Raw genomic sequence first — 14,894 nt, forward strand, 5'->3', positions numbered from 1 at the left:
AAAGTAATCATGAAGTAATGATGAACTCCCTAGTAACAACTAAGTATGATGGCCTGCTTTACTTGAGGGGGCACAAATATGGTAACTAATGGTGAAGTAATCATTAACTAATGATTAATTCCCTAGTAACAACTATGGTAACTCATAGTCTGTTCTTAAGTAACTACCCATTAACTACTCATGAACTAGCGAAATAATTTTTTTTTTTTTTTTTTTTTTTAAGGAAGTAATCATTACTTACTGGTTCATTAACATGGTAACTAATGGTCAGTTCTTAAGTAACTACCATAAGGATCTTTAAGGAACTACCATTAAGGGTCATTAAGTAACTACCCATTAACTACTCATGAACTAGCGAAAGAAAAAAGATATATATATTTTTTTAAGGAAGTAATCATTACTTACTGGTTCGTTAACATGGTAACTAATGGTCTGTTCTTAAGTAACTACCATTAAGGAACTACCTATTAACTATTCATGAACTAATCATGAACTAATGGTTCGTTCCTGACTCATTCCTTAGTAACTACCCAATTTTTGTGTTACAGTATTGTAAAGTGTTACCGATTTTATTTGGTCATACAACTTGAAAGTTTCAAGTAACTGGGGAGTGGAACAAATAGGTAGCATCATCATGCAGAAATGCATGATAAATACAAAATTGTATCTAGGGCCTTAGATACAATGCATTTGCATAGATTCTAGGCAAATGCAACACCTACATTTTTCCATCAGACAGAAAACAAGTGACTAGGTGAATATGGTAACATTAGCCTACCTGACATGTCGCAATTACCAGCCCCGTTGAAGTGGCCTTGAGAAAGACATTTGATAGGCTATTACAGTTTTTGTAAATGTAGGCTATTTTATTTATTTATTTTACCCCGGAAGATGATTATGTATCAGCTGTCTCAATCCCCATATATATAAATACCCCCCCCCCCTAGTAGGCTACGAAAATGTGCTGGGAGCAGACCCAGTTCTTGCAGCTTTGCCGTCTGAGCTGCTGATGCTGCTCCCATCTAGTGGCATGTTTTACTGAGAGGACAGTTTTAGCCAGAGGACGCCGGGTTTGGAAAACTGAGTCAAGCTTGCCAGAAATATTAGCCAGACTGAGACCGGACGTTAAGCGGGGATGCCTTCAAAATAAAAGCATACAGTGAGTTTATTTTTATTGAGTGTGGCTTAAACCTGGTTAATGGTAGCTAACTAAACTGGATTTAGGGCCTAAATCCAAATCTGTAAAGATTGACATCTTGGTAACAACTATGCTACTGAAATTGCATTATTGACTGATCAAAATATTCTCTGATTTGGGTACGAGAGACAAAATCTCATCAAATGAGGGTCCGAGGCCAAAATGTGTACTAAGTTAATGGTCCTTGATATGAACAAATGCAAACCTTTAAGCCCATGGTACCATTCCCCCTATGGCCCCTTTTCCCTCGTGCCCCTCCAAACACCACCCATATCCCCATAACCCACACATGGGCAAAATGCGGCCCCAGGGCCGGACCTGGCCCCTGGACCATCTCAATCCGGCCCCCAAGGTCCTCAAAGAAAAACAAAACAAAACAACCCCCAATAAAAGGCAGACTTATGTTAAAAAATCTCATCTGCTACAGCCATTGGATTTGTATCACTATTATATCGGGAGATTAACGAGAAATTACCAATCACAACGGAGAGGATTAAAAATAGAAAATCAGGACTGTTGGCAAGTATGAGGTATGAAGTATTAAAGGCCTTTTTACTTTGCACTTAATAATTTTTACTTCAGATGTTGTCGTCACTGGTCGGATGACAATCTTCTGCATGTTTCTAGTCGGGGGTTATGTACGGAGGAACCCCCTGGGGGGTACGGGGAGAACATGCAAACTCCACACAGAAAGGCCCTTTCGACGAGATAGCCCACCTGGGCAGTAGGCACTGAAGATATGGGGGGGTCACAACTCCAGCGTCCCAGGTGTGAATCGAACCCAGGACCTTCGAGCTGTGAGGCGACAGCGCATACCACTGTGCTTACCACTGCACCACCGTACCCCTACCCTAGCCTACTCACTATGGGTATTAAAATGAATCTTGAAAAAAAATAATCTTGAACTTCGGCTACATCATGGCTGCGAAAATATACTAAGAAAACTGTGGTCAAAAAACAACAGGACTTTATTTCTGACAGATTTGCTCTTAAATATAATTTATTTTCATTTTGGTGCTTGTGTATGAACTCATAAAATACTCTTATTTTGAAAGTGGTTCCCGGAAGTTATATTTCTCACTCTGTCGGCTTGACAATGCTGCTATGGAAACGGAGAATGAATGGGCGGAGCTTGCTGCTGGTGCCATTCGACTCCAATCTGCGGTGATACAGTCCTCGGTGAGCAGGCTACGGTAGTAAACCCATGAGCCACATTACTGCCTAACTTGTAATGCCTCCTGTCCGTGTAGCCAAGTGTTTTTAACGAAGAACTAACGAGAGACATTTTTCTTCCAATTTTATTCAGAATTTCGCCTGTGAAAAGAACCAGTCTAGACCTATCGCGCAACATCCTCACCACCTTTCTTGGATTTTTTTTCCTGTCTGATCCATGACAAACAAAAAACATGCTCGGGCTGGTTGTTTGCAGAACATGCCGAGAAGATAAGGATAAACGGAACTGAGTGATACAAAGAGAAAACGTTTTTTTTTTACACATTTGTTTTTTATTTATTTATTATTTTTGCCAACTAACAGCATGCAGTGAAGTGCCCTGGTTGCGGATCGGATTCAGTCAGTGCCTGCTCGGTGGTCATCGAGCTGAAGAGAGAACATTTGGGAGAAGTCGTGTGGAGCACAAAGAAGAGCTTAGGCTTAATTATTAGACCCGAGGATACAAGTTTCAGTTATGCAGCCCCCGTGTAGTTGACAGAGGACTGCGATGTGAAACTAGGGGTAAAAGCCCTAAGACTTGTAGAATACTTATTGTTTTCCTCCAAGACCTTCCCAATACACAAAGTTGGACAATCTCGAGAAGTTTCCAGCCATCCGACCAATTCGAAGTATTTAACATAACTATTCTTATAAGATTTTGCACACAACCCAAGCGTATAGTAGCACGTTTTTGCTACTATAGTTTTGACCACATCTCTACTGAAGTCCATGTTAAATGCGGACTGGTTTGCGGTCAGTGGGTGCACAGCCACTGCCACTTACTTTTTAATTCAGGCAAAAACAGTCGCTTCATTTGCCAATTAGTTTAGTATTCTGCGTGCCATTATGGAGCTGACATGCTGCTGTATCGTGCTGCTGGGGTGCATTCTGCTCCTGGACCTGGCTTCTGCAGAGGAAGGTGAGTCTGGACTTCACATTATGCTGCCTGCCATAAGTCTGTTTTCTGTAGTTACTGGCCTGTTTTTTACAGCCACTCCCTGAACGACAACGGACTCCTGCAGATTTTTTAAAGGATGTTATGCAAATATTACACCAAAGCTATTAGTCCCTATAGGGCTATTGCAGAATTATTACATGTGATGCCATAGGAGATATACAAACAAAAATAGTACTGTCCCCATACATTCACTGTTGAGCAGCAGACACACTCCCCATGGGAATACTCATGTAAAAATAGTCATTCTTCTTGAGAGCATTTCTGGCTTTGAGACAATTAGCTGATGTATGAGGCTTCATTTTGTTTTGGAAGAGTTTTGTCAGAGTAGGAAGTGAGTTTGGTATTTTTTTCTGTCTGACCTCTTCAGCAAGACATCTCTGTTTTCACTTTCAAATGACCGAAAGGTGCCTGAGGCTTCCAGACTGCCTCCTGAGGGACCAGCACCCATTTTGAACCTCAGATGTGATCTGTCAAATCCTCAAATCAATACTAAAACATGAGTGCGTGGAGGCTAATGTAGGGGTGATGTGGTCAAGTCCCTCTAGTTGTGGTTAAAAGCTTTGTTGCAGCACTTAAGATAGAAATCTAGACGAGAACTTTCTCCTCGATAAAAAAAAATTGCCTTGCCTTGCTATTGAGATATGTCATAGCTGGAGAAAGAATGACTGAAGGTTTTCATTTTCAGCAGCAGACTTGACATTGACACATTGACAGGCAGATTGTCCCGAATCAGCATCTCAAACGAGCTGACATGTTGAAGAAAATGATGTGACAGTTCAGATTACCTGCTTTTCCAGGCAAATACAGTGTCATCAGCATAACAAGTTGATCAGATATGCCTGGCCTAATTTGCTTAATGCATGCGTGTCAAACACTGAGAAATCAGAATCAACTAGTAGACTGAATATTGATTTATTTTAAGCTCATGGCTGCCATTTCATCTGTGATTTGTGGCTTCAAGTGAGGATATCTTAGTGCCAGCGAGTGTTTCTTAAAAATGCTGCTGAGAGAGACAACTTTCTCTAAAGCGTTTGATAGAAAAGGGTATTCTTAAATAAGTTGTTTACCGAGGCTCAAAGGATCACAACTGTGTTTCTTGAGGACGGATTGAACCACAGGGATTTTGTGTTGCTATAATATAGCCTACAGCTGCTAAATATGATGTTGCCATATTGCTTTGCTACATGTAGCATCTTTCTTCTGTATTAGATGTCATTTTGCCGCAGCATGACACAAAATGTCTACACAAAATGAAAAAGAATCATGTTTGAAGAAAAAAAGACCAAGTAGTCATTCCATGAGCAGATTTTGCATCATTCCAAAGGGGTGAGAAAGAAGCCAAGAAGTTGATAAAGCCCTCATGCAAGCAGCAGAGGCACACTGACAACTCTTCTGTGACATCCAGCAGACATGCCAAGTGTGAACAGGAATAGCTCCAACATGTAGATAGCTTGTGGGCACAAGTTGCCCAGTGGGTTGATTTGATTTTGAGGCAGCAAGGTGTGCCCACACAGACAACTGCATCTTCTACTACAACACAGATCAGCTGCTGCTAGCCAATCCACTAAACAACTGCATCTTATACTACAACACAGATCAGCTGCTGCTAGCCAAGCCGCTAAACAACATACAACTGGCTTCTTTATACAAAATAAAACATTCAGCAATTTTGTCCTGATAGCCTACAGATAGAAGTCCTCATTTATGTGGAAGGCAGCATTTTCATATAAGTGATTTTTTAGAGGTCTAAGTTGGCCCAGAACGTTTGAAGAGGGAAATCATTTCCACCTCAGTGAACCAGTGAGCTTTCACAATTAGCCCTTAACTCATTCACTGCCAATATCTGACTGGCATTTTTGGCACAGGCCAAGTATTTCCATAATGTTTGGTCATCTTTCAAGACCCACAGTAAATTCTGTACTAGGACTACAGTGATGTCCAATACCTCGAAATGAAGATCTAAGTCTCTACTTTCACCCCCAAAAAGAAAGTTAGCTTTTAGCATGTTCTGTACTCTACTTATAACCCTTTTTATACACCCCATGTTCACCAAAAAAGCCTGTCTGGGAAGAGAAAAGGGAGAAAAAAGCATTTTTGTAAAAGGGCACAATCTCAGGCATAACTCACTCTCAATTCTTTTATTTTGAACTGTATTGACATCAGACATGTAAATATTATTCGTTAGGACACAAATGACAAAAAAAATATATATATATATATATATATATACACACATGAAGTGCTTTTTTTTTACATTCAACAATACAGTTTACTCGGTGTGAGTGTGCAGACAGACAGACAGACAGACACACCGACAGACAGACAGACAGACACACACACACACACACACACACACACACACACACACACACACACACACACACACACACACACACACACACACACACACACACACACACACACACGATCCCCCTTTTAGATTTCTAACCCAACATAGGATAAGCAATAACCACGCCCTGTGGCGCTGGGATTGGCCAGGAGCAACACTGGAGGGCGAGCAGCCCAGCGATTTCATGAACCAACTCAAGAGCTCTTGAGAAGGACAGCGGGCTGCTGTGAGTGCCTTCTGCCCGCTGCTGCCTAGCTGTTCCTGTGTTTATTTTGATTTGTTCTGGTACACCGTCCTCGTCCATGTCTCCCTGTCATATCTATGATCGTTCCCGTTTTCCCCTCGGCTATTCAACACGTCCTCACCGCCCTCGCAAACTGATCGATCATTTCCTCATTCCTCCGATGATCAAACACATCTCTTGATTACTTTCTCCCGTTTTCTCCTGGCTGGCACAGAGGAAGGCGACTCCAGCTCGGCGTTTCAATTGCGTTTCTCCTGTCTGCACAAGGAAGCGTTACCCGTTCTCTGCTTTCCCTCTGCTCAATTTCAAAACAACAGCTGCGGTATGTGTTTGATCGCGTGCTGTCGGCTACCCTTTGAAGGCAGGGACCTGTGTCTGTGTGACAGGCTGGGCAAGTGTTTGCTGCAGGCGCTGCACCAATAAAAACAAAAACACGTCAAACACGTCCTTGGCGGGGAAGGCCATTGCTGATAACACGTCAAAGACGTCATTGGCGGTGAATGAGTTAAGATTAACCCTCTGAAATCTCTGGAAGGACATATCCCATTCCTATCCCCCATCCCCCCTTTGTTGCATGATCATTTTCCTTACCATGTCTTTTCTGTGTATTGGCTCACCTCTCTACACTCGTGTGGCGTAACTAGCATGAGGAGTGGCATAACTAGCATGAGGAGTGGCATAACTAGCATGAGGAGTGGCGTAACTAGCATGAGGAGTGGCATAACTAGCATGAGGAGTGGCATAACTAGCATGAGGAGTGGCATAACTAGCATGAGGAGTGGCATAACTAGCATGAGGAGTGGCATAACTAGCATGAGGAGTGGCATAACTAGCATGAGGAGTGGCATAACTAGCATGAGGAGTGGCATAACTAGCATGAGGAGTGGCATAACTAGCATGAGGAGTGGCATAACTAGCATGAGGAGTGGCATAACTAGCATGAGGAGTGGCATAACTAGCATGAGGAGTGGCATAACTAGCATGAGGAGTGGCATAATGCATCACAATCTGAACTGAAACTCGCAAAGTGTCTCAAATCACTAAATGTAGAAATTATGTTTTTATTCCAAATCTAAGAGGCCTTACTTACAATCCCTCCTTTCACAGACATGTTGGTCTTTTCTTTTGCTACTCTCTCCACGTCCTCTCTGTCTCCTTGATGTTTGACTGCTGCTATGCTGTTCTCTTTTGCCCACCGTCTCCCCTGTGCTGTTCTCTTTTGCCCACCGTCTCCCCTGTGCTGTTCTCTTTTGCCCACCGTCTCCCCTGTGCTGTTCTCTTTTGCCCACCGTCTCCCCTGTGCTGTTCTCTTTTGCCCACCGTCTCCCCTGTGCTGTTCTCTTTTGCCCACCGTCTCCCCTGTGCTGTTCTCTTTTGCCCACCGTCTCCCCTGTGCTGTTCTCTTTTGCCCACCGTCTCCCCTGTGCTGTTCTCTTTTGCCCACCGTCTCCCCTGTGCTGTTCTCTTTTGCCCACCGTCTCCCCTGTGCTGTTCTCTTTTGCCCACCGTCTCCCCTGTGCTGTTCTCTTTTGCCCACCGTCTCCCCTGTGCTGTTCTCTTTTGCCCACCGTCTCCCCTGTGCTGTTCTCTTTTGCCCACCGTCTCCCCTGTGCTGTTCTCTTTTGCCCACCGTCTCCCCTGTGCTGTTCTCTTTTGCCCACCGTCTCCCCTGTGCTGTTCTCTTTTGCCCACCGTCTCCCCTGTGCTGTTCTCTTTTGCCCACCGTCTCCCCTGTGCTGTTCTCTTTTGCCCACCGTCTCCCCTGTGCTGTTCTCTTTTGCCCACCGTCTCCCCTGTGCTGTTCTCTTTTGCCCACCGTCTCCCCTGTGCTGTTCTCTTTTGCCCACCGTCTCCCCTGTGCTGTTCTCTTTTGCCCACCACCCCCCCCCCCTGCTGCCGTGGAAATGTGGATCGTTTCCCAGAAATCCTTTTAAACGGAACCGATTTTTATAAGAAAGGGATTTGCATTTAAAGCAACCCCCCCCCCTGAAAGCCTGTAGCCCATCAGCCCCAGCACCTCAATCCTATGATTAGCTTCCTCAAGAGTTAAACGGGCATCTGAGTGCCACAAGTACTGTCTGCTCTTCCCATCCCTCTCTCTGTTTCCATGCATCTGATTGCCACAAGTACTGTCTGCTCTTCCGTCTTCCCATCTCTCTCTCTCTGTTTCCCTGATGGGGAAGGATCAGAAGGATGCACACATCAGCTGAGACTTGCCGGTGGATGATGGTGTGGCAGGCTCGATGAGAAGATACACCCCCAGCCCCTACATCTGTGTCAGGCATTCACTAGAGAGAGAGAGAGAGAGAGTCTGTCCTCTACCTCCACCCACATGCTCCTCTCTGAGAGTGGGACACAATGGGGACAGGCTGGCTGCAGAGGAGAGGGAATGAGGCCACTGCCTATCAGCCATAAGCACCAAGGAGAATGGCACTTTTAGAGGGATGGAGCTTCTCTTTGAAGTGAGTGGAGGAGAGATGGGAAGACCGGCAAGAGTCAACGACTTATAGACAGAGAGAACAAGTGCAGAGAGGGCGAAGACTGTGCATGTTTGCGTGCATGGTGTGTGCTTATATGCAGAAATATACTGAAACCACACAAGCACCTGGGGCCAGATGTATGTGATGAACGTGGGATCATCATAATAATGCCAATAAAAAAGGACTAGAAGACAACAGTTGGTAAGGAGAAAAATGTGCAAAAAAGCTGCTATTTACAGTCAGTGAGGCTTGTTTATGCCATTAAGATGTACCCTCCACCCCAGAGCACTTTGTCTAATGTCACTTATCTTGCACAGCGATCAAGGCTGTTATTTCATGTCTGCATACTGAGCACCACATTAGGAATATATATTGTGTAGCATTTCTACAGACCATTGTTGTCCTATATCTTATGATGTTTCATGTTGCTACATTCAAAAATAGAAATCTGTGAGGACGAAAATGAACATGAGGCATGTTAGAGCTTGGGTCTGCATGTACAGACGTTGCATGCAGGAAAAAAAAGTGTACATAAGGAATTGATAGTACAAATGTGCATCCTTAAAGCATACACCATCAGTAGCTATGATTCATGCTTAAAGCATACACCATCATGGTGCATGCTTAAAGCATACACCATCAGTAGGTATGATGTGCATTCTTAAAGCATACACCATCAGTAGGTATGATGTGCATGCTTAAAGCATACACCATCAGTAGGTATAATGTGCATGCTTAAAGCATACACCATCAGTAGGTATGATGTGCATGCTTAAAGCATACACCATCAGTAGGTATGATGTGCATGCTTAAAGCATACACCATCAGTAGGTATAATGTGCATGCTTAAAGCATACACCATCAGTAGGTATGATGTGCATGCTTAAAGCATACACCATCAGTAGGTATAATGTGCATGCTTAAAGCATACACCATCAGTAGGTATAATGTGCATGCTTAAAGCATACACCATCAGTAGGTATGATGTGCATGCTTAAAGCATACACCATCAGTAGGTATGATGTGCATGCTTAAAGCATACACCATCAGTAGGTATGATGTGCAAGCTTAAAGCATACACCATCAGTAGGTATGATGTGCATGCTTAAAGCATACACCATCAGTAGGTATGATGTGCATGCTTAAAGCATACACCATCAGTAGGTATGATTCATGCTTAAAGCATACACCATCAGTAGGTATGATGTGCAAGCTTAAAACATACACCATCAGTAGGTATGATTCATGCTTAAAGCATACACCATCAGTAGGTATGATGTGCATGCTTAAAGCATACACCATCAGTAGGTATGATGTGCATGCTTAAAACATACACCATCAGTAGGTATGATGTGCATGCTTAAAGCATACACCATCAGTAGGTATGATTCATGCTTAAAACATACACCATCAGTAGGTATGATGTGCATGCTTAAAGCATACACCATCAGTAGGTATGATGTGCATGCTTAAAGCATACACCATCAGTAGGTATGATTCATGCTTAAAACATACACCATCAGTAGGTATGATGTGCATGCTTAAAGCATACACCATCAGTAGGTATGATGTGCATGCTTAAAGCATACACCATCAGTAGGTATGATTCATGCTTAAAACATACACCATCAGTAGGTATGATGTGCATGCTTAAAGCATACACCATCAGTAGGTATGATGTGCATGCTTAAAGCATACACCATCAGTAGGTATGATTCATGCTTAAAACATACACCATCAGTAGGTATGATGTGCATGCTTAAAGCATACACCATCAGTAGGTATGATTCATGCTTAAAACATACACCATCAGTAGGTATGATGTGCATGCTTAAAGCATACACCATCAGTAGGTATGATGTGCATGCTTAAAGCATACACCATCAGTAGGTATGATTCATGCTTAAAGCATACACCATCAGTAGGTATGATGTGCATACTTAAAACATACACCATCAGTAGGTATGATGTGCATGCTTAAAGCATACACCATCAGTAGGTATGATGTGCATGCTTAAAGCATACACCATCAGTAGGTATGATGTGCATGCTTAAAGCATACACCATCAGTAGGTATGATGTGCATGCTTAAAGCATACACCATCAGTAGGTATGATGTGCATGCTTAAAGCATACACCATCAGTAGGTATAATGTGCATGCTTAAAGCATACACCATCAGTAGGTATGATGTGCATGCTTAAAGCATACACCATCAGTAGGTATGATGTGCATGCTTAAAGCATACACCATCAGTAGGTATGATGTGCATGCTTAAAGCATACACCATCAGTAGGTATGATGTGCATACTTAAAACATACACCATCAGTAGGTATGATTCATGCTTAAAACATACACCATCAGTAGGTATGATGTGCATGCTTAAAGCATACACCATCAGTAGGTATGATGTGCATGCTTAAAGCATACACCATCAGTAGGTATGATTCATGCTTAAAGCATACACCATCAGTAGGTATGATGTGCATACTTAAAACATACACCATCAGTAGGTATGATGTGCATGCTTAAAGCATACACCATCAGTAGGTATAATGTGCATGCTTAAAGCATACACCATCAGTAGGTATGATGTGCATGCTTAAAGCATACACCATCAGTAGGTATGATGTGCATGCTTAAAGCATACACCATCAGTAGGTATAATGTGCATGCTTAAAGCATACACCATCAGTAGGTATGATGTGCATGCTTAAAGCATACACCATCAGTAGGTATGATGTGCATGCTTAAAGCATACACCATCAGTAGGTATGATGTGCATGCTTAAAGCATACACCATCAGTAGGTATGATGTGCATACTTAAAACATACACCATCAGTAGGTATGATGTGCATGCTTAAAGCATACACCATCAGTAGGTATGATGTGCATGCTTAAAGCATACACCATCAGTAGGTATGATGTGCATGCTTAAAGCATACACCATCAGTAGGTATGATGTGCATGCTTAAAGCATACACCATCAGTAGGTATGATGTGCATGCTTAAAGCATACACCATCAGTAGGTATGATGTGCATGCTTAAAACATACACCATCAGTAGGTATGATGTGCATGCTTAAAGCATACACCATCAGTAGGTATGATGTGCATGCTTAAAGCATACACCATCAGTAGGTATGATGTGCATGCTTAAAACATACACCATCAGTAGGTATGATGTGCATGCTTAAAGCATACACCATCAGTAGGTATGATGTGCATGCTTAAAACATACACCATCAGTAGGTATGATGTGCATGCTTAAAGCATACACCATCAGTAGGTATGATTCATGCTTAAAACATACACCATCAGTAGGTATGATTCAATTTGAGTCTGGGATGTTTTCTTCCAGGCGCCATACGTTGACCTACATCTTGTTTTTGATTTCCCAAGATAAAATAGAATCCAGTTGGTAGGGGATCAACCTGAGGAACATAAGTATGTTTCCACCTTGATGCACACATAAGGTTTCAGTAACTCTCCTGGGGCCCGCCTGATTTACATCCTGCGCTGGACCAAGAGGGCTCTGCTAAATATACAGCAGAGCAGACACATTCCTGTGAGGCAGGCAGCCCTCCCACAGTATCTATCCACACAGCTAATGTGTTCATACTGGCTACAAGTATCTATCCACACAGCTAATGTGTTCACACTGGCTACAAGTATCTATCCACACAGCTAATGTGTTCATACTGGCTACAAGTATCTATCCACACAGCTAATGTGTTCATACTGGCTACAAGTATCTATCCACACAGCTAATGTGTTCATACTGGCTACAAGTATCTATCCACACAGCTAATGTGTTCATACTGGCTACACATATTTATCCACACAGCTAATGTGTTCATACTGGCTACAAGTATCTATCCACACAGCTAATGTGTTCATACTGGCTACAAGTATATATCCACACAGCTAATGTGTTCATACTGGCTACACATATTTATCCACACAGCTAATGTGTTCATACTGGCTACAAGTATCTATCCACACAGCTAATGTGTTCATACTGGCTACAAGTATCTATCCACACAGCTAATGTGTTCATACTGGCTACAAGTATCTATCCACACAGCTAATGTGTTCATACTGGCTACAAGTATCTATCCACACAGCTAATGTGTTCATACTGGCTACAAGTATCTATCAATCGATCACTGTTACACTAACATAAATCCACGTATTACAAGGTCCGGTGTTCTGCCAAAAAGTGAAAACTGACCAGTGTGATTAGCGTTACAGCTGCAGCTAAATAGTGATCACCATGAAGCGATTGTCTCCCAAAAAGTGATTCTTTCTCCACATTTCTTGTGACTAAAGTTATGGGAAACGACAGTGTAGTCAGTAAACTAGTGCAAAGTTTTGAATGAGTTTTATCGGGCGTGCGCTATGAAGAAGCGTGCATCTGTTTCCTTCGGGAGCATATCTCCAGCCACCATTTTCGGGATGAGCTGGAAAACTTCCCGTTAAAACTTTCAAAAAGAATGTTACTTAAACAAAAGTAAATACCCCTGAGAGAGTCTGGGCCTTTCAACCCAGTTTAAGAACTCTCGAACAGTGTGAGTCGAGATGTCACAAGCGCTTTTAAAATGCAGTGCTTTCCCAAAATATTTAGACAATCAGATTTTTGATAAATAATCATATAATACTCAGTAATGTGCGGATATAATGACTAAGCGGGTATATATGCAAATAATAGAACAGCTAGAACAGTCTGGTAAGTTCAGAAAATTACATCACTTTACTGTAATGCAGCCTTTAAAAGCAGGAAAAGACAACACATACAGTAGTATGCCATATCACAATATTATACAATACTACAATATTACAATATCCAATTGAAGAAGATATCTAGTCTCATATCATGATTATATCAATATAATGTCAATTTATTGCCCAGCCCTAATTTGCATCTTCGCTTAAGGCTATCCGATCAACTGTCATTGCATTAAACTTGGTCCAATCCACACTTATCATAATCTACTAAACTCATTCCCTGAAGACAACATGAGTAGCTGGAGAAGGCAAATTAGGCTATCAATTGTTCTTCTTAAGACTTCACAGCGAAATATGAGCCTTTCTTTGCGCTCGATATCGGTCACCACCACACAACTCCCAGTAGTAATCTTGTAAGAGCAATGCATAGTCTGACAAAGAGTTGTAGCTCTCAATGTGTCGGTTGATGTTTGAATATGAAAGAGAGTGATGTGTCAGAATAAAAGACAAAAGACCTGAAGAGCAACTATCTCTACTTAGATGTGTCAATCTGATGGTTTATTTCGCTGGAGTGTGTGCACAAGCTGTCCACCTCCCACTACAAGATTAGTCACTGAAAGAGTGTGTGTGTGTGTGTGTGTATGTGTGTGTGTGTGTGTGTGTGTGTGTGTCTGCATGCGTGCTTGCTTTGGCAAGATCTTTTTTTCAGAATGATTGTAGTAGATTCTGCTTTGTAAAAGCCTTGAAACTCTGTTTAGTACTGTACAGCAATTACATACATGTTTGGGGCTCATAGAGAGTGGCTGTTTGTTATAGACCGGCCCTTTCACACAAAGGGTCCAACCAGAGTTATTACCAGCTTGATTTTGGGTATGAAAGGGTTAACCTGGGTTGCCTGACCACTGACGAGGCTTGGTGACCCAGGTGGGTCATGTCAGTGTGAATGACATCACCCGTGTTGCTATTTGTAAATGGCCTAATAAGCCTACAGTATGCTAATAGTTAGACATCTCCCCTGGGTTGTGATCCGGGTCAGGTCTGAATTGTCATGACCCGTATTGACTGACTTGGTGTGAATTGACAAAAGACGGATTGAACATGAGTCAAGTAACCCTGGTCCAACCCTGGTCGTTGGTATGAAAGTGGTATTAGGTGCATTTCTGTACTGGATGATGGAGGCATGTGTGTTTTTCATCAGTCCAGATTTAAAATAGGATAGGTCTCACGCTTTATATATTATTTTACAAAAGTACCAGTTTCCCACACTTTCTACCACTAACTAATCACCAATAGTTAGTTTTGCAACAGTTCCTCTGGCACACACGGGCACACATAATAACCATTGATGGGTAGTCTCTTAGAACAGACGAGTTGGCTTCTGCAATTTTCAAATGCTTCCGCCGTGGGGGAGAATCATGCACCAACCGGAATGGGAAGCAGAAAGGCGGGTCTTCCGCTCATTAGTCCAATCAGAATCCAATATGCCGGCAGAAAGGCGGGTCTTCCGCTCATTAGTCCAATCAGAATCCAAATGCCGCATTCGCGTGTCGTGATTGGTCGGATTCCGTAGAACTTCCTTCCAGTCTGAAGGTTTTTTTCCCAACTTCCTTGTGCATGTTCTGGGGGTGTAACGTACAGACTGTATATTAGGGATGGGCATCGAATTTCGAATTTTCGAATAATCGTTGTTATTATCAAGGTCGACTTTTATTATTGAAATTCG

The 14,894-nt window shown here is 42.5% G+C and overlaps 1 protein-coding gene across 1 annotated transcript in view; it reads left to right on the forward strand.

The window, feature by feature from the left end:
* Positions 1–3,256: 3,256 nt before the first annotated feature.
* The window catches only part of ephb4a (eph receptor B4a), a gene marked incomplete at its 5' end in the record, with an annotated part of 66,706 nt that continues 55,068 nt past the window's right edge, over positions 3,257–14,894 (forward strand). Inside the window, one exon of the mRNA XM_083643213.1 lies at positions 3,257–3,329. Within this exon, the coding sequence (XP_083499339.1) occupies positions 3,257–3,329 (73 nt within the window). The remainder of the gene's footprint in view (positions 3,330–14,894) is intronic.

The sequence above is a fragment of the Poromitra crassiceps genome (assembly GCF_964638095.1).
Source record: "Poromitra crassiceps genome assembly, chromosome: 1".
NCBI lineage: Eukaryota > Metazoa > Chordata > Actinopteri > Beryciformes > Melamphaidae > Poromitra > Poromitra crassiceps.